The 21,302-nt window shown below is 34.2% G+C and overlaps 1 protein-coding gene across 2 annotated transcripts in view; it reads right to left on the reverse strand.

Annotated features, from left to right (window-relative positions):
- The window catches only part of IntS2 (integrator complex subunit 2), a 271,634-nt gene that overhangs the window by 83,605 nt on the left and 166,727 nt on the right, over positions 1-21,302 (reverse strand). For both annotated transcript variants that reach the window (XM_090401055.1, XM_090401054.1), the window contains exon 9: positions 19,260-19,443. In XM_090401055.1, the coding sequence (XP_090257181.1) occupies positions 19,260-19,443 (184 nt within the window). The remainder of the gene's footprint in view (positions 1-19,259; positions 19,444-21,302) is intronic.

Below are 21,302 nucleotides of genomic sequence, written 5' to 3' on the forward strand. Positions count from 1 at the left end.
TGTAGTTAAGAGTCTGTCTCCCTGACAATGTGTCCACATAATGTTGGATGAAATATATTTGAGTTTTTGAATAAAATTTTATATAATTTTTGTTATATATGTAAGGAGTGAAAGCTATTTTGATATGCCTAGTGCATATATTTCATTAAAACTATTTATCATTATTTCTTAATCATAAACATTTTGTTGTACATATCATAAAACATCATGGTCTGAGGTGAAAAACCACCAGAAAGTAAAATACAAATTAAAAAAAAAACAAATCTCTAACAATATCCCAAACATTTAGAATATAAAATCAAACATTATGATTTAAGTGAGATCAAAAGAGGAAGGCTTCACTTCAGTACATTTTCTGAATCATAATGGTCTGAGGTGAAAAACCACCAGAAAGTAAAATACAAATTAAAATAAAAAACAAATCTCTAACAATATCCCAAACATTTAGAATATAAAATCAAACATTATGATTTAAGTGAGATCAAAAGAGGAAGGCTTCACTTCAGTACATTTTCTGAATCATAATCAATATGAATCCTCAAAAGGAAGGTGGGGGGCGAGTGGAGGACATTATGATAGTGCTATATGAAAAGTTTACATCGTTACTAATCTCCTATCAACATCTTTCATATTAATGTGTTATCTATCAGGACTCCAATTTCACTAGATCTTATATTTCAATCTTTTAAGGCACTTCTTACTGTATCAAATCCATCTAGATCTTGGTCTTCCTAGAGACCAAATATGGAACTTTTTCAAGCCACTTCAGGCCTCTAATAAGTGGGACAGTGATTCACAAGAGTCTATACCAACCAGCAGGATTCGAACCTGCAGCCTGTTGGTTGCAGAGCAGTGCTAACCACTTGGCCAACATATCTGTTCACTCCTCTAACTTTTCCCAGAACTCTCATATCTGTTGTCACTAGTCTTTGATGAAGTATTTTATTTCTAACCCAGTTCTCAGATTCATATGTGAAAATTAATTTGAACACTGTCTTGTATGCAGTTAATGTTTTTGACTAACTTCTCTCTTATTTCATGTAATTTATTCAGATAACTTCCTACCACACCACTTTTACTAATTCTGTTATCTATTATCATAGTTAATTGGCATCTTTTCTAAAAATTGTGCCTACACAGCAAAATGCTTTACTTGTTCTTTAAGTTCTCCATTCAGAATGCAGTTGATATTTTCACTACTACTGCCAATTTTCATAGTCTTTGTCTTTTGAATGTTGCTTTTCATAGGAAATTTATTGTAACTATTATCAAATTTAGTTCGGGAATTCTGCACACATCTAATCAATTTATTAGGAGTACAACATCATCTGCATGAAGTACAGAGCTGAGCTGAATATCTCCAATTTTGATATTAGGCTTCATGCCACTTTCATTGATAATGTGATCCATATGCAGCCTTGTCTTGCACATGCTTTAATATCTTTTTTCACTACGCGTTATTCCCGCTTCCTATGCAGGGTCTGTGTGTTACTTAGATGCGACTTCTTGTTAGTACCACTCCCAGCTGACCTGTCACCTAGTCTGCCACCGGGGGAAATATATTTTTAACTGTAGTAGCATATGTTCACGGGGCCAGTTCGCCTGCTTACGAGATGAAAAACACCAGATAAACTGGCAGAAAAAACCCTACTGCCCGTGCCCAAGACTGGCTAACTTGGCTATGGCTAAGGAAAATCTTCAAGTTCCTCACATCTTTGACGGGAATCGAACCTGGAACACTCCTTCCCCCAGGCATATGGTTGCGAAGCGCAAAGCCACTAGGCTAACCGCACAGACTCACACATGCTTTAACATCAATAAAGACAAACTACCCTTCCTAGATGCTTTAATTACAAAAAAAAAATGAAAAAGGTGTATATCACAAGCCTACCATACAGGTTGTGGTTCAGCTACTGGGGACAATGAAATGTAGCACCAAATTATCCTAATGAGTACTAAGCGAGTAATCATTATGGGTGACTTAATGCTCAATATAATATATAAATTACTATTAACATTATGAACATCTTTTCTCTTGGTAACTTGTCATGATGTGCCTTTTCCAGATCTTCAAACATATATAGATCCTCTATTTCAATGTTTCTCAAATTTTAAGGTTGTGGCCCATTTGAACAAAGCATATAACTCAGTGGTCACTAGAAACCCCCCCCCCACACACACACACATACTCCATTTATTGATAGGTCATATTTTACCGCTAGGGATAAGCATTCACGTGCAACCATAAGTGCAAAATTGTGGAGGCTTAACATACACAACCTATATACAGTGGAAAACTAAGTCGGAGGAAAATTAGGATAGGATTTCTTGTCACAACTGAACATACCATGGCAACACAATGGCTGATTTGATGTACCACTATATGCTTGCATGTTGGAATATGCAGCATGTACTGAAATTAAACAAATTATGTGAAAGAACTTTTTTAATTCACAGACTAAGATAAGAAAGAAAAATATTAATAAAATATTCTTGTGGGTCACCAGGAAATTCACGCAGTTCACACTTTGAGAAATGCTCGTCTATTTGGCCAGAACCCAGCTTGTTCTTCTCTAAGTTTCAATCCCATTTCTTAGCTTCTTCTCAAGCAAGTTGGCATACATTTTACCTGGAATATTCAGTACAGAAATTCCTCTGTTATGCCCATATGCAGTTTTATTTTGCTTTTGATATACAGGATAGATAGATACTCCATTTGGAATTCGGCCTTCTGAATTATGTAGCATAGTCACTGTAAAACCTTCATACCTCCATATCTGAACATTTCTGATTATATATTGTCTACTCCAATCAACTACACCTTTCCACATTTCAGGTTTTTGATAGCTTTTTATATCTCATGTACTGATACATAATTTCCTAAATCTACCATGGTGTCCTGATTTTTCTATCCTTGTACACAACTTTACCATACTTCTTTCCTGTTGAATCAATTAACATTTTTATTCAGAGTTTGCCAATGACTCTCCATGGTTTCATTCTTATTCGAAACCCTTTCATTTTTTTTTTCTTGAATAATATTTATATATAAACATCAAGTAGTAGGATGACAATTTATTTTTTGGAAAAGGTAAGATGTTGCATATTTGGTTGATGGGTTTGAAAGTGACAGAAATAACTTTAATGTAAGGAATAAGATTTTTGTGGCTTCTTATATCTTTGAGGATACTGAGTGAAATCATCAATGATTTTATGTGTAATTCTTGAATTAAAACTATTTAATAGGGACACTTGTTTGAGAGCTTCAATTCCTGTTAAAGAGATACCTCATGGAAACAATTTTATGTGCACTAAATACCAAGGATATTTTTAAAAGATACACATTAATGTGTACATCTTAAAAAGATTTGCATCCTTATGATTCTTTCTCTAAAGTAAATTTCATTCAATAAATTTAATAATGAAATTTCAGCAAATTGTATTATTAAATTTACCTAGAAAGGAAAGGAGATACAATTCAGTGCCACTCTAAACAGTAAAAATTCATCTACATCAACATACCATCATGTCAACCAGAGAAAAGGTTTTATGGTTGATAGTTAATATTTTTTCTTCAAGATGTTCTAAATAAAAATTAGTCAAATTTGATGATAGATGAGAACCCATCACAGTTCCTTCAACCTATATGCAAAGTTTATCTTTCCAGGTGAAAAACAATATGAGAAATTTTTGTCAAAAGGGATACATGTCAAAGGCTCACCATAAAATCTGAAGAATGAAGTTTTACAGGTCTTTTTTTTAAGAGGAAATGCTGTAGGATTATTTAAATCAAAGAAACAAAGTGATTAATTAGAAGATGGAGAAAATAAACAAAGATTTATAAATTTCTTAAGAAGGTCTATTATTGAATCAACATTAAGCCTAAGAGGACAATTAGGTAGGTTAGGTGAACTGAGCCATAGATTCTAGGAGATGTTGCATGGTATGTTTTTTAATAGTTGCATGATGGGCACAGTATGATGACACAGTAGCTTTTAAGTAAGTTACTAATACAGATTTTAGTTAATTTGGCTGGCTGAACAGTCAATATCTGCTTGGCCAAAAGCATGGATGTTTTTCAACATGGATAAATTTTACTGCCAGGTGTGAGACCAATATACCCTGTCTAATAGAAGTTTAAAATGACTTGAAAATACTAACTTTAAATGAGTTTAATGGGTGAAATTCACATTAAAAAATTAAAAAAATAAATAAATAAATTTCATGCCTTCACTATTCATATGAATTTGAGGTATACACATACAGCAATCCCTCGATTAGTGCACCTAATGCATTCTTTAAAACAGGCGCATTAATCGAAAACACTAATCGAATATAATAACCTATGGGAAAATGTATAATTCGTTCCTCAGATTTCTTTTTGACCCTTAATTTTTTTTATAAAAGAATTAGGGTATGTCTCAGGGCCTAGTTAAAGGAAAACCATGAAGCTGAAAGGCAATAAAACATATTCAGAATATAAATTTATTATTCTGCTTCTTAACAAAGAATTGAGCTAATGTAGTTTGGCAGGCATTCTGTTTCTTTTTTTCATACAACTGATGGTATGGCCCTATTGCCTCTTCTGCAAATTTTACTGGTTCTCTCTTCACCAGGGTCAGTTTCTAAGCATTGCTGCTTAAAAACTTTGATTGTACGAAAACTATTTTCAAATTGTTTCTGTCAAACCTCTTTGGGCTGTCAGTGATTAAATTTTCTTCATATTCTTCAGGATCTTCACGCTGTGTATCTAAATTTAGCAGGTCGGAATCACTCAACTTCTCAGAATGAGATTTAATTAACTTAGATTCATTTGAAAAGCCTCTAAAATCATTTGCACAATGTGTAAGAATGTGCTTCCAAACGGCTCATATATTGCTAGCAGTAATTTCATTCGACTTTGCAACTTTATAACCAGGCTGAGATTTCTCTGATTTGGCTAGAAAAGTCTTGGAAGACATTCGCTTCCAAAAAAAGGCCGGTTTCGACATTAAATATTTGTTGATTGCAATAGCCTCCTTACACAAATTTCTTCAAAATCTCTGGATATCTTTTTATCTGCACTTGTAGCTTCTCCTGTGATTAGAACATTATGTAGGCTATTTCTCTTTTTGAAACGCTCAAATCACCCAGCATTCACGTGGAATTCTTCTTCTTTTCCATAATTGATAGCCCTTTCTTTCCAGGTTACAAAGAGACAATGCTTTTGATTTAATAAGGCCAGTGTTTAGCGGAATCCATTTTTGGTTACAATCTTCGATCCATGTAAAAAGAAGTCTCTCTAATTCAATCATTATAATACTTTGATTTTGAGTGCATGCATGATGAACTTGAAGCAGCCTTACCTTTCTCTTTGTATTCAGCAATTGATTCACCAAGTTTGGTGTTCTTGTTCCTATCTCTGCTCTGGACTCACCTTGTTAATTTTTCTTTATTATTTCAAGTTTTTCTTCCAATCAGATTACTTTTCGAATCATTTTCACACTTCTATTTTTTGCTCACTAATTTTTTTACTCGTGATTAAAGGTTAGGAAAATAATTTAAAATAAAAAAGTAAGGAAAACAATTACATGTGATATGATCAGCAAAATGCTATGTAAAGCAGACGACATAAATTTTGGCGGTAAATTTGGAACATAGCGTACATGGAAATAGTGTAGTATGCCATTAAAAAATGACTTTGTAAAATGTTTCAAATCTGGAACTAAATTATTTCATTCTGGTGAGTGATTTTTTAAATAGTTAGCCATAAAAATTGTATAGATCAAAAATTTTTAAAATCTGTAACATTTATTTTTAAGACGTATATAGGCGCACTAATCGAGTTTGGGTATCGAAAAAAAATGATGCACTAATCAAGGAATTACTGTATTAGGTATACACAGAGAGCAGATAATAAACTAATAAGGAAAAACTGTTTACTTTAGAACAAAACTAGCATCAGTTTATATGCTGATTATGCATATCCAATTAATTAAGATATAACCTCACCACTGATGGATGTAATGATTTCACATGTCCATTCCAGACAATATAAAGCAAGTATCAAGGGATTGTGTGTGTATGAGAGAGAGAGAGAGAGAGAGAGAGAGAGAGAGAGAGAGAGAGAGATAAGCATATTATAATTGGTAGCATCAGACATGGTGATGCAAGTATCACTAACTCCTGCTTAGCTGGGGTGTTCACAAATAATAGTGTACCAAAATGGTCCAAAACCTCAAAAGCATTCAACCTATTAGCACTTCTACAGGTGGTGACTGGTAACTGATAGGAAGAGTTGGAGAAAGTTTCAATAACTATAAGTCTAACAGAAAGTCCATAACTAGCTAAATGTCAGTGCCGGTACAAATGCATAACCCAAAATGCATTGGAACCAACATGGATGGGATAAAGGAACAGATCACTCTGCTAAACTTTGCTCCTGTTAGCTAAAAATAAGTAACTAAAGATGCAGCAGGCACAGAAACACCAATGCTAAACATTTGTGGAGTGGAAAAATTTATCTGTTCTAATAAATCTCAGTTCCAGTTGTTGCAGGAGTTAATAATACTTGCATCACCATCAGCATGTCTGATGCTACCAATTATAATATGCTTTTCTTTGTCTGTCTCTCTCTCTCTCACTGAAAAAAAAGGTAGAGCATGGAAAGAGCAGTATGAATAATGGATCCATTATGTTAGGAGGCAACACCTTAGGTCAGTTGTGGTGGTGTTGGGAAGGTGCACATAGGTCACTTGAATTTTTTTTTTTTAAATTTCTTTTTTTAAGATTACTCTACCCATGAAAGGTTGAGAGCAGAGCAGAATGACATCAGAATGCGCTACTTGAACACCGCTGTTAACCAGGTATGTTTCTTCATGCTCAAAGTTTATCCATCTAGTTTACTTCAACAAAATAAGGTACCATGGTATATGGCTCAGGCCTTACAGCATCCTTCACTGATCTCCTCACCAGTGGTGGCCGGCGAAAATTTTAAGTGGGGATGCTGCATATACAAAAACTTTTTTTTTCCCTAATCAGTAACGAATTTATTAATAAATAAATTTACATATTAAAAATTGCTTCATTAAAAATATTTCACCCTCACCACAAACAAACACCAATAATAAAAGTTTCGTATCAATAGCAATGACAAGTGCAAACAAATATCGGCATTAAATCGCAGTGCATTTGTTTTGTGTAACAATGATTGAAAAAATATTATTCTTTTCATATTTTCAACAGTGACACTCATCATAATTCAGCATTGTATCTATAATAAATAAATAATTATATGTTATTTTAACAAAATAAAATAAGATTTACAAAAAATAGTTCACCCCGCATATGCACCAATAATAAACGTTTCATATCTCACAGAAATAAGATGAATAAGCATACTAAAAATATACTGCTATTTGAGCAGTGTGGGATGATGTAACATGCAATCACAAGCGCAATTGAATATCGGCCTTAGATCACAGTGCATTTGTTTCATAATCTAAAGCGTTAATCGAACAATTCCAATTATTAACTATTCAATCAATGTCAAAACATAAGCTGTAACCTTTAACATGTTGTACTGCATTTATATAATGTTGTAAGCATTGTTATTATTTATAAACACAAACAAAATTTAATTTTTTCATTTTTTCCTTGGGGGTGCTGCAGTGTTGCAGTGCTTATGTACGGGCCACCACCCTCAACTGCTCCTCACCTACCAGATCTCAATCAAATGTACATCTGTGGAATGCTCAACTCAATAACAAAAATTTCATACAAAAATTAAGCAGTCAGGAGCACAGGGAATGCTTGGATATCACACTCTCTTAAATAAATTGATTAACCACCCAAACAGCTACACGGATAAAATATATAAAAAATTTAAGTTTGTATCCATATTATTTCTATAGTGTCTAAAGGATATATTAACTTCAATAGACACTCTGCATCCATGTAATTATTGACATATGCATGTCAAGGCCAGTTTGGATGGTTAAATGCGTAGTGGCAATCTCATTTGATTTTTTAAGAAGGTATGCAGAAACACTTAATATTATTTGAAAGAAGTCTCTAGGATTTCTCTGTATTCACTAATGAATACAGAGAAATCCTAGAGACTTCAAAAATACAGAAATCCTTCTGTATTTTTGTCTGTATTCACTAATGAATACAGACAAAATTCAGAGGAGCCAATATCAAATGTCCAATCATTTATTTTTAAACTATAACAGCTATATACAGTTGACTATTAAGTGCAATTTTCATGCCTGATACTTCCTGATAGGCATTCCTGTTCAACTGCCATAATTTGGATATCTAAGCTAATTCAAATTAACCATCTTTAATTGGCCTTAATGCAGAAACCCATATGCTATTTAAGGAAAATCGATCACTGCAATTCAAGGATCTATGACATCTGTTTTTTACAAAGATATTTCTCTGAAGAAATGTATGTTTGCAATCACAAAAAAATGACTTAACTGTTGAATTCCAAGTTACTGCACTATGTAATTGACATCATGCCTACATAAGGCAGTGTTTCTCACATTCCATATTTGTGTAATACAACCCTCTCACTCTAAAGAAAAGGGCTATTTTATCATGTTCAGAGTTTGCTATAGTGAATTTTCTAAAGAAAATTCACTATAGCAAACTAGTGAATGTGCATTGCACTTATGAAGTTTCAGTCAGGTTTGTTTAGTAGTTTGTTATAATGATCAATAAAAGTTGACTGAACTCTTCAATAAACATTCCAAAAGAGCATTTTGTTTATTGTCTTTTTAGTTCCCTATTCCTGAGTCCTTTATGAATGGTGTGGCATAATTAAAATAATTACTCAGATGGAGCAGAAATTTATTCTGATTACATATAGAAGCTAACCATTTTACTAAAGAATTGCTCCACCAACCATTTACTGGACTCGGACCCCACAACAGACATTCAGTAAATTTATATAATGGCTTCTTAAACACATCAACTCCAAACCTGAAGCAGTAACAAAGAAATTAGAATCATATAATTCCAGAACCCCCCCCCCCCCCCAAGATATATAGGTTGCTGAAAATCCACAAACAAAATGTACCACTGTATCAAACTGTGAATGGCATTAATTCACCCACCTCAAATTAACCAAACACTTAGCCAAAGTGCTCTGTCAGAAATAATGGCAACACTTTTTCACACAATAAATTATACTCTTGGTTTGATCCTTTATCCAAGTAAGCAACCAAAGTTTGCACATGAAGTAACTTCATGAGTGGGCAACTCTTAAATAGAGACTAATGACTTCACATCACTTGCCTTAGTATCCCATAATGCAAAGCATATATCCTTATAGACATGTATAATGCTATACATTATGAGAAAAGTCACTACCCAGACCAGTTTCAATCTTTATTGAAGTCTCACCAGCAGGAACCAGACCCAGAAGTGATACCAAGGTTGAAGTAATGCAGAAGTCATTTTTCCATATACAAGTGGCCAAAAGGTGTCACATCTTATTATTAAAATATTCTGGATAAGAGATGTCGAAAGTTTTTCCATTTGGTTATACTATAAAAGATGTCAAGAAATTCGGGTTTGGCTCCCACTGATTAGATCTCAATAAAGGTCGAAACTGGTCTGGGTAGTGACCCTTCCTATAATGCATAGCATTATACATATACGTAAAGATATGTGCTTTGCATCATGGGATACTAAGGCAAGTGATGTGAAGTCATTAGCCTCTATATACATGTTGCCCAGTTGTGAGGTTACTTCATGAGCGAACTTTGTTTGCTTGCACTTTGATAAAGGATTAAACCGAGAATACAATTTCTTGGGATCTTTAATTTATGGCATAACCAAGTGGAAAACCTTTCAACACTTTTTGGCTATGAGGCTGGGTTGTTACAAGTGTGTTACATAACACACTTGCCTCATAGCTTTAGCTGCTTCAGCTGTAAATTCAAATTAACAAACTAATCCATTAAGCCAGGGGGTTCCCAACCCTATGCCCTTGGGGCACCATGGCGCCCGTCGACCAATTTGTGTGTGCCCGCCGCTGTTCAACCGTGTGTCACATAGTTTGAAATAATCACGCAACAATTCATGGCATGCGTTAATGACACATGACGAGTTAAACGCATACAATGTAAAGTAGACGCCACATTCGAAGTTGTTCATTCCAGTTTAAGAACTGGAATATCATCATATTCTCCTAATTATGAAGCACTGGCCAATGAAATGCATTGACAAAGATCACACTAACTTACATATATATATATATATAATTAAATTTTTATATAATGTAAACTTTTAAGTAATAAAACATTTGATTATAATGTAAACTTTGTATGTATTCATTTAACAAAATAATTCAAAAAATTTGCTTGAAAAAAATAGATGGTGACCATCACCCTTCTGGTATTTTAGAATGAGCTCTAGGAAACAAAAAGGTTGGGAACCCCTGCATTAAGCCATGTGACCATTACAGACTGAACACTATTCTAACCCATTTGAGCAGCTAACCTCTTAGTATAAAATATATGCTGAAAACATGCAAAGGAGAAAACTTAATTTAAAAAATGGGTTATATCTCATTTTCCTAACATATAGTTATTTTCTGATCCTGACTACAAATGGATTAAAATGGATCAATTAAAGGAAATACTTAAAAGAGCATAATGATTTGATCCTGGACATGTGTAGATGAAATTATTTTCCTTTTACTCATTTCACAGTAAACAAACATGCAGAAACAAGTTTTCATGTTATATCATATACAAGAAAATACTAATCGCTAAAACTGGAATCCTATGATGGTTGTATACTTCCTCTACTTTAACCTAGAGATTATAACATAAACCATAATGACTTATTCAGAATAGTGTCTCCTTTCAAGGAAAACTTGGCAAAACATTCTATCTAACAAAATATAAATTATTGCTTTAATGCAGAAAAAAATCTTCTCATAGGTTAAATATAAATAAATGGGTGCCAAAAATTGAAGATATCTAAAAAACAGTTGGCTTCTTAAATACTTGTCTTTCTCACTCTCTTTTAATGCTTTCATTAAGTGGTAAAGGGGATAAGTCAAAATGTAAGTCTTCTTACCTGAATTACTTCTCATATAAATGTCAAGAACTTTTCTAATGAACACAACTGTCCAAGTAAGAACTACATAAACAGCAGTCTTCATAATAGAAGAGATCTTGCACTACAGAAAATCCAGATGAAATTACTCGATTCTTATTCCTCAGAAAGAATTATAAATCTATCTTAAAAAAGTTGTATTTTCAACTGATAATGGAGACAATCAGTTTTAAAAAAGACTAGTGACTGCCAAATAGCTGCACTATGGTTCAGTGAACCAATAACATCTTAATTTCTCATTTTATCTTCATGAAAAACAATTTTATTAAAACATATACTCTGTATGCTCTTCTCCTTTCTATCTAAAAGCATCCGCACACAAATCTATAGAGCCTCCAAGAACAAAGCTCGATGACTTTTCAAGCAATGTTAATGCAGTAAACTCTGTGTTCTTTTGCTTTGCACATGTTACACTAGACATAAGACTTCGGATTTCTATTTAAATCACTGATGGGTCACCATTAATACAAGTCACTGAAGTGCTTAACTTGAAAACATGAACATATATTCTGATCAAGCGGATAAAAATTTCTTTTCATTAATTTGCAGGTTATGATGCATATCAGAAAGAATGAGAAGCATGAATAGAAAAAGTAGAGTGCATGGGAGTGATATGGGTCTTAGAGAGGTAAGAAAAATAAAAAGAGATATATAATATTAAAGTTGTAGAAGGAAAAAAAAAAGTGAATGCAGCACAATAATAAGAAATCTCACTAGTTTGATGCATCCTTCATAATACAAAACAGGAGTTGAAGAGAGTGTAAAAGAATATGGTGATGTACAGTGATTCTTGATTAAGGATGAGATAGATGAGAAAAGATGAAAACACATTCTATTAGCATATTATGTTGTTTCAGGAAGTGACAACACAAAAGATTTAATAATTAAATATTTGTAATAAATTTAGTTTAATCCTTTATCCAAGTGTGTGCAAACAAAGCTTGTGCCTGAAAGTATCTTCAGGACTGGGGTAAAGTGGTACAACACTGGGAAACGCATTGCAAAGGTGGAGCAAGCTACCAACACTCCTATCTCAGTATCTCCCATAACGCAAGACACATCTCCTTGCAGATATGTATAATATTATGCATTAAGAGAAGGGCCACTACCCAGACTAGTTTTGACCTTTATTGAGGTCTCTTCAGTGGGAGCCAGGCCCAAGTGGAGATACCAAGGCAGAAGCATTAGCAAGGTCATCTCCTCCTATTATCCAGCTCCCACTGAAAAGACTCTATAAAGGTCGAAACTAGTCTAGGTAGTGGCCCTTCCCTTAATGCATAACATTATACATATCTGTAAGGAGATGTGTTTTGCATTATGGGAGATACTGAGATAGGAGTGTTGGCAGCTTGCTCCACTTTTGCAAGGAGTTGCCCAGTGTCGTACCACTTTACCGCAGTCCTGAAGATACTTTCAGGCACAACTTTGTTTGCAAACACTTGGATAAAGGATTAAACTAAATTTATTATAATCTGACCAAGTAAAAAATAAACTTTCAACATCAATTAAATATTTGATTAATAATTCTGATATTTCACAAAAGTTAAATTGGCATCATCAGAAAAACTATACACTAGTCAGTGAGATTGAGTAAAGAGAAAAATAGAGGAAAGCCTACAGTTCTATATGCATCACTACTGAGCTTGATTGTGTGGATGAGAATTCCCAGTTAATGAGCTTGATGCATCCATATTTGTTGAGAATGGAGCAGTTTGTGAGGGCTAAAGTCTATTCAAGGAAAAGTCTTTCATATTTATACTTGCATGGGCAGAGTAAAGTGTCCTTTTCCAGCAGATCTTGTGACAAGTATCCAAATTCATGGTCTGCTAAACTTGAGAGAGGCCATAATGGTGGAATTGGTTGTAGTCTTGTGGTATGTTACTCAGTGCTAGAGACAGCCTACATGAGCACCCATGATCCTTGTGTTGGCTGTCATGCTTTGGCCAAAGTAAAAAGGATGTGGCTACAGAACACATAATGGCCACAAGTAAATTTTAAGAATGTAGCAGGATTTTTAGGAGAGCAGATAAGGGATGCTAATTTCTCGTGTTTGAAGGTGGTCAAGATGGTTAAAATTGTATTTTTTAAGGAACTTAGCCACCTTTTCAGAAGTGCCATAGATGCATGGGACAGTAATAGATTTATTAAAAAAGGTAGTGTATGTGGTCGAGTTCAGAAGTGAGTACATTGTCATTAGTGCAGATTAATTTTATCCTACTGACCAGGGTTTTTCATGATTTCATATGGTAAGGAAGAGATGGGTGAGTGATGTGACTGTTGCTGGATGCCTTTACTTAATGTGTGGGTTGGATGGCTATGGATCCATATAGTTGCCATGTAACCAGGGTATATAGGAAGAACAGACTGTTGTTGCTTTCTATTTCTATAGTGAAATGAATCCTTGGAGTGTAGACTGTCTAAGTGAGAAAGAATGGCGTTTAGGGTGTCCAAGCATTTAGGCCAAATATCAAACACAGTCTACATAGAAACAGCCAGATGGTAGGTCTTGTGAATGTGTTATGGTGGTGGTGGTGGGGGAGGATGTTTAAGGCATTCTCTTAAAACATCTCCATAAAGCGATTGGCTCAGAAGTAGGGGAGTAATGTCCATGGCTGTGCCATCTTTTTTTGTTTGTAGAATTTGACTTGCCAAACAAAATAGTCCAAGTTCATGGTGAATTGAAACTAAGCCTATGCTTATCAACAGTTGAGCATAATTGTACATTCTCTACGAATGTTTGGTAGCCCATATATCCATGTGTGTGTGTGGGGGGGGGATATCTGCAATTACAAGGTTTTAGCTTGTTAAAAACTTCCATTGGCCAGGATGTGACATTTTTTAAAATGTTTGGGAATGGTTCTGTGTGTTAGTGGGATCATAGCATTTAATTGGTGGTAAGTAGATTTTTCTTTTAGCAGGATGGTTACTTTTTTGAATGTAATCAGATTTATTGAGAACTACTATTGCATTGTCCTTATCCACTTTTACAATTATTATCTTTTTGTCATTTTTTTAAGGTTTAAAGCATTTCAAGCAAGGCTTTAAATTCTTTATTTAAGAGGCTGCTTTTGAGGAGTTCACCTGTGCTAAAATATTGACAAAATCCAGTCTGATATTTTTAGACACATTGGTGGATATATTTCTGGGAGCAATGGCAAAAGAGTTTTGCTCTGACTCAGAGTGTTATTGGAATCCGTTCTGAGGATGACAGAGGGAAGGTTTGCTATACTGCTTTCATGTGATAGCCAAGGTTTAGGAGTGTTTTTTTTTTTTTTTTTTTAACACAATGGTAAACTTTCAGATGTGCTGACTTGTTATTTTATGGAATTCTTTCTCTGCTGATGCACTGGAGACATCTAAGAGAATTGTCCAGAGTCTGCATTCAGCATAGCAGTGAGCTCCTCTTCAAGTCTATAGCTTCATTGTAAGCAAAGTGTATGTAGCAGTACTTTGTTCCCATAGCAGGACAAAGTTAGTGTACTTATAAATGCAGAGTACCTTGCTTGAGTGAAAGAAGTATTTCAATTTTTACACAGGTGTGAATGACGTTATTATCCCTACTACATCAGTAGTAGGGATAATAACGTCAGCCTCTCTTCTACAGCCACTCAGCTCAACAGTTAGGAACACACAAACATGCTCATTAGGTGGCACCATTTAGGATGGAGCTTGCTGTGTTTTTCTCATTTCTCGATTTCACTTATTGATGTAGTGCTTGCATGCACATATCTGTACTAGTGTTAAGGTTCTCCTGATGATGCCAATTTAGCTACGGCAAAATATCAGAATTATTAAATATTTAGTTATTAAATATTCTATACTGTCATTTCCTGAAACCAAAACACGACTAATAAACTTATTAAGCTTAAACAGGACTCAAGGCCAACAAGTTTAGTAAGTTGAAGCTGAAACTTTCAATACAACTTAACGGGTTGGCTTTTCTAAAACACCACAGGGATAATAACAGCATCCTAACATGTGTAAAACTGAAACACCACTTTCACTCAAGCAAGGCACTCTGAAATTTATTAAGTGCACTAGTTTGCAGCAACTAAGGGAACAGATTGGTGCCACACAGATGCTGGTTGCTGACATAGACAATTAATACACTTGCAGAGGGATCTTGCCACAATGCTGAATTCAGACCCCAGGACAATCCTCTCAGACATCTCCAATGCATCAGCAGACAAGGAATTCCATAAAATACAAAGGTGGCACATCAGAACGATTGCCAAATTAGTAAATACCCCTAAATCTCAACTACTGTCCAAAAGCAATATAGTGGATCTGTCCTATCACAAATAAATGCTATTAAGCCAACAGAACTTCACCATTAGAAATATATCCATCACAAGTTTCTTCATATAAATGTAGATCGAGCATGGGATCCACAACCTTCCCATCAATGTGGCCGACAATATCAGACTAGATGTCAGCAATGAAAAGAAACTTCCTGAAAGCAACCCCTCCAATAAAGAATTTAAATCCTTACTTCAAAAGGACAAGAAAATAACAATAATAATCTTCTTCTTTCACTATGCGTTATTCCCACTTCCTATACAGGGTCCGCATGTTACTTAGATGCGACTTCTTGTTAGTACTACTCCCAACCGACCTGTCACCTGGTCTGCCACTTGGGGGGGGGGGTATATATTTTTGACTGTAGAGGAGTATGTTCGTGGGGCCAGTTTGCCTGCTTGCGGGATGAAAAATGCCAGATAAACTGGCGGAAAAAACCCTACTGCCCGTGCCCAAGACCGGCTAACCTGAGGAAGATCCTCAAATTCCTCACGGCTGGGACGGGAATCGAACCTGGGACACTCCTTCCCCAGGCATATGGTTGCGAATCGCAAAGCCACTAGGTTAAATGCGCGGACAAAATAATAATAATAATAATTACAAAAATATATGAAATATTTTCAAAAATATATATGAAAATAATCAAATACAAATAAGATTAAATCACGAGTTATCATATACGAGAGAGATAAACCAAGGGTCTGACAGGGATGTCCCCTCTCAGCAACTCTTTTTAATATCTACTTAAATGAAATAATAATAAAATGGAATAAAAATTTACATCAAGGAATTAAACTTTCTTCTGCAGTAAACTTAAACACTCTCCTCTTTGCCGACGACCAAATAATAATTACAAATTCTGAAGATAAACTACAGAAAGCTATTTTAGATCTAAATGAGATATCCAAAGATTATGGTATGATAATATCCACAGAAAAATCAAAAACTATGGCCTTTAAAGAACAAGATCCAGCAAGAACAAAAATAGTAATAGATAACAAGATCTTAGAACAGGTGAATTCATTTAATTACCTAGGATGTATATGAAAATGAAAAAGATATAAACGTAAAAATTGCAAAATATTTAAAAATAACAGGTGTAATTAACTCTATATTTAAACCAAACCTAGTTCAAAAATAAACCAGACTAAAAGTATACAATACATTAGCCCTACCAGTCTTAATGTATGGAAGCGAAATCTGGACAATAAAACAAAAAGACAAACAAAGATTAACAACAGCAGAAATGAAGTTTATGAGAAAAACTGCAAAGTATACCCTATTTGATCACAAAAGAAATGAAGAAATTATGAAAGAATTAAACCAAGAACCAGTATTAGAAAAAATTAAAAAATATAAACATATATGGATGGAACACGTTCAAAGAATAAAAACAGAAAGATTACCAAAACAAGACAAAGTACAAGCCATTAGGAAAAAGAAAACCAGGACGTCCTCTTAAACAATTCAACGATGACTTCTAAGGCCAGGCCATGCTAGGCCTAAATCCTTGATATGCATGATGATGATGATGAACTACAAAAATGGATGAAGGTAATGCAACAGTAGTTCTCAACCAATCTGATTACATCTCAAAATAGCCACCCTACTAAAAGATAGGTCTACCTAGTGTCAATTAAGCTATGATCACAATAACAGACAGATCAGAGCCATTCAAAAACTTTTAGATTGCTAGCAATGGAAATTACTAACGAACTAAAACTTCATAATTTCAGAAAACACACCATTTGTGTGTTTTCTGGAATTTTACCAAAAATTCATGAAGGGAAGGTACCATTATGGCCAACTGATGATGGCATAGATAGAGTCATCAAACATACAAACTAGCCAAAGTGATCTCTCAGATTACTGGCAACTCCTTCAGACAAAGAACTCTGCCCACTTTAAAGCCAGCAGTGTTTGTGTGGCAACTACTGAAGTAAGAGTGTACGAGTGGAGCATGTCAGAGAATCTCACCCATCTACAGCACTGACTTAATGGTCAGTTTTGACATCTCTTTATTATTCTTGAATGTTGCACTTAAAGACATCTTTGACTTATTCCAGCAGAATTTTGTCCTGATACCTCCACACTATTTCAGTTCACCATGAATTTGGACTATTTTGCATTACCAGGTAAATTCTACACAAAACAACCAAATAGAGGGCACAACCATGGATATTCCTTCCTCCCCCACCCTCCAGCTAACTACTTTATGGAGACATCCGAAGAGAATGCTTTAAATGCTGCTCTCAGAAGACATATCATCTGGCTATGCTACATAGTGTGCCTGTTAAGTAATAAGATAGTTTTTTTTTTTTTTAGAGGACAGCTCTTTGAATAAAAGTAACAAACGTGTTTATAGTTTTGAACGCTAGAGTGTGTTGTAACTAAAGGTACAACTTTTGAGTCGGGTGATGAGGCCATTCTCGTGTGACAACCATTGAAGTAAGAGTGTGCAAGTGGAGCGTATCAGAAGTTGTGTCACAGAGCAAAGAGCTGTGATAAAATTTTACTGTAAATTAGAAAAAACTGCTACAGAAGTATACCAAGACACAAAAAAAGGTCTGTGTATGTAGATGATGCATTCACTATTTAGCCATGTTGCTCAGAAACCCTAAACACTTTTCTTCCTCACTTTAAAGAGTCAGCACACATGGATTCAATTCACTACAGAAACAGAATCAACAGTCTGCCCTTCCTAGACACCCTGGTTACATGACAACCAGATGGAGCCTCGGCCTTCTCTATCTATAGAAAACCTGCACATAAAGGTAAATACATTCATCAACAGTTGGTAAGGAGTTATTCTAATCTGTATAACTTACACCTGAATCTTTAATTGTACTGGCAAGGCACAATATTTTAGAATTCTCGTGATGCCTAATTTTTGGTTCTGAGGATAGTTAAAACAGGAGCATATAGCAATCTATGTATAAGATTATGCAAGACAAGCTTAGCACTATATTTTTTTAATTACTATATACAGGAACAGAAGGGATACATCCGGTTTTAATTCCTTAATCAACTTAATTAAATTAGCATTAAATGGATAAAAGTTAAGCAAGAAATCTATCGCCAATGGTTGTCACCAGCATAGCATATCTGACCACTGGATTTGTATGCATGCCTTGTGGCTTGTTTTTTACATTCTTCATAAATAAATTGATCAATAAGAGTGGAAACCCCACTGTTAAACCAAAGACAAGACGTGTATACAAGTTTTATCAAAAAATAGTAGATTCCACAACAATATAATAAGTTGATTATGTCTGGAGAAGAAAAGTTCAAGGTATTGTCTCTTCCAAGGAGGAATTTATAAAATAAGAAATCAAGTACAGATAGGCTAAAATGTTAACCTAGTTCCTTTGAAATTTTTTATTTATTTATTTTTTATGTGGCTGCCACCCATGAAAAGTTTATATGCAAAGATATACTACATTTGTACTGTGGTAGGCTAAGGATTTTATTTATTTATTTATTTTTTTATCAATTTTATAGGTTATTTTTGCATTTTTTAAATTTATTTTTTACATATTCTGAAAACCTGTAAAGTAGAGACCAAACATGGAACTTTCAGACCATTTCAGGCTTCCACAATAAGCAGGGTGGTGGTCTCACAGGCAGTGAAATTCATCTCTGACCTAACATTTCTTACTTCAGGGTCTCTTAAAACAGATCTCTATCTATAATCACACACAACTACCTAGTTTGGATATCTTAAGAAATGACTTCAATATGCAGAAGCTCAAATTTTCTCATTTCAAATGGAATTTAAGCATGTCTTTATAACAGATCTATTCATTCTGTTTGTTTACTTGGTGACGAATAAGACTTATACTAACCTGTTCTGTAAATATTTCTTGTGTAAAAATAGTTTTTATTCTGGCCAAGTTGTTTGATCTTATTGGAATTTTCATTCCTAAAGTAGAACAAACCAGGTCAGCAATTGAGCTGATCTGGTTGCTATGGAAATGTATAGCAATAAGAAGTAGCATTTCTCCAAAAGATGCACTGACTCCACTGGCACTAAAAAAAATGAAATTATAAGTAATCAGTGACAGAAATATATACCACGGCAGAATAAAAATATTTTATGACTCAGTCTTATAAAATTTTTTTTTACTTTCAGATTAAGGAAAAAAATACTTCAAAAATATCTAAAATATCTTCAGAGAAAGAAATGAAAAATTTGAATATTTTGATATTCTAGATTTAGTACAAAGTTGTACTAAATATTAAATCTATTAAAGTACTAAAGTATAACATAATTGTATGAAGAAAAGAGCTTTGATTTGGAATATCCATTATTTTTCTATACCAAGCAGGTAAACAATGTCTGTGGATTGAAACTAAAAATTTCAAACACAGCTGAGACTGCAAGAAGTTAACACTTTCAGCATGAGGTGGTTAGTATCACACAACAACAAACTCTGCTCAAGAGCTCTTTCAGTTAACTGTTTTCACTAGCTTGACAGCTCTTCTGAAAATGTATGTTCTCATTAGAAAGCCAGAATACCACAGTAGCTCAAATTTGAAAGCTGTGTATTTTCATCCGTGAACTCTTGATTGGCATATAAATCTAAGCTAAGGAAGCAAAAAACAGAAATGTTTCATTATCAGAAGTTAGCGCAATGAATATCCATTATTTTATACCAAGGATGCAAAACAATGTACAAACATTGTTTTGCATCCTTAACTTAAAAATATGTTAAGGCTGAAGTGCTAGGAAACTCATGATAAAATGGAGCAAAACAGCACTAGGAAACTATTAAAAATAGTATTTAATGTTTCCAATATTTCATCTCAGTTACAGAGACATCGTTAGGGAGTACAAAATGAGATGTAATGCACACACACACACACACAATGGCAGCACAAAACTAATCAAAACACGTGGACAAAAGACTAGAGTCGTAACTAGGCGTGGGTGCCCTCTATGGACACCTGTTTATGATTTAGGATCTTAAACTGGGACCTTGGAGTATTAGTGTGAATATTTGTACATCAATGCTTTAATAAAAGTTTCAAAGGTAACTGAGAGCATATAAAATTAAAAATCTCAGCATAAATTGCACCAGTGAAAAGATAAACTCTGCTCAAGAACTCATATTCATTGTTTTGAATATAGTTTTCATTATGGGATTTTGATAGAGCTGCTTGAACCTTTTGATTTTCATTACAAACCAGAATTCTTTGGTGAAGCCATGTGATTCTTAATTAGTGCAATAAAATACTAGAAACTGATGTAAAAGGATTATAATTTTGTAAGCACTTGATTAGCTTTAATATGTTTAAATGTTTAAACATATTAAAGTTTCAATGCTTTTAAAGCTTTAAAAGTTTCAATGCAAGAACACTGTTTGCTTGCTTGTATAAAATAATAATAATGGATATTATTTAGGAAGCCAAGTAATGGGCTATTCAGACTAATATGTCACTCACTATATTTCAATACTACAGGCAAAAAAGGCAGTTGCAGTAGCTATTCATCAGAAATATTTAGATATGAAAGTGTGAACATTCTGCTATGGCTATGCCATCACTCAGGGGACTAGGTTATTACATCAAATTCCAAATGTAGAAGAGATCTTGTTGTAGCAATATATAAAATAAACCCAAATGAGAAAATTACAGAGAAATTTTCCTCCTGAATACTCCAGACAAGATATGTGCAAGCTTATTCTTAAGAAAACAAAAAACAACAATTGTTCAAGAGAATTAGGGAAAACAAGAGAATATGGATCTAGATGAGTGGGAAGGATATAGACACTGTGTGGACACTGATCAAGAGCTATTTAAAAGCAGCAATGTCTGAGTACAGTTCAAAATGCATTACAGTATAAACAACACTAAAAGAATAAAATATATAATTTACTGAGTTACTA

The sequence above is a fragment of the Typopeltis vanoorti genome, chromosome 11 (genome assembly GCF_054136105.1).
Source record: "Typopeltis vanoorti isolate ZY-2024b chromosome 11, IOZ_Tvanoo_1.0, whole genome shotgun sequence".
NCBI lineage: Eukaryota > Metazoa > Arthropoda > Arachnida > Uropygi > Thelyphonidae > Typopeltis > Typopeltis vanoorti.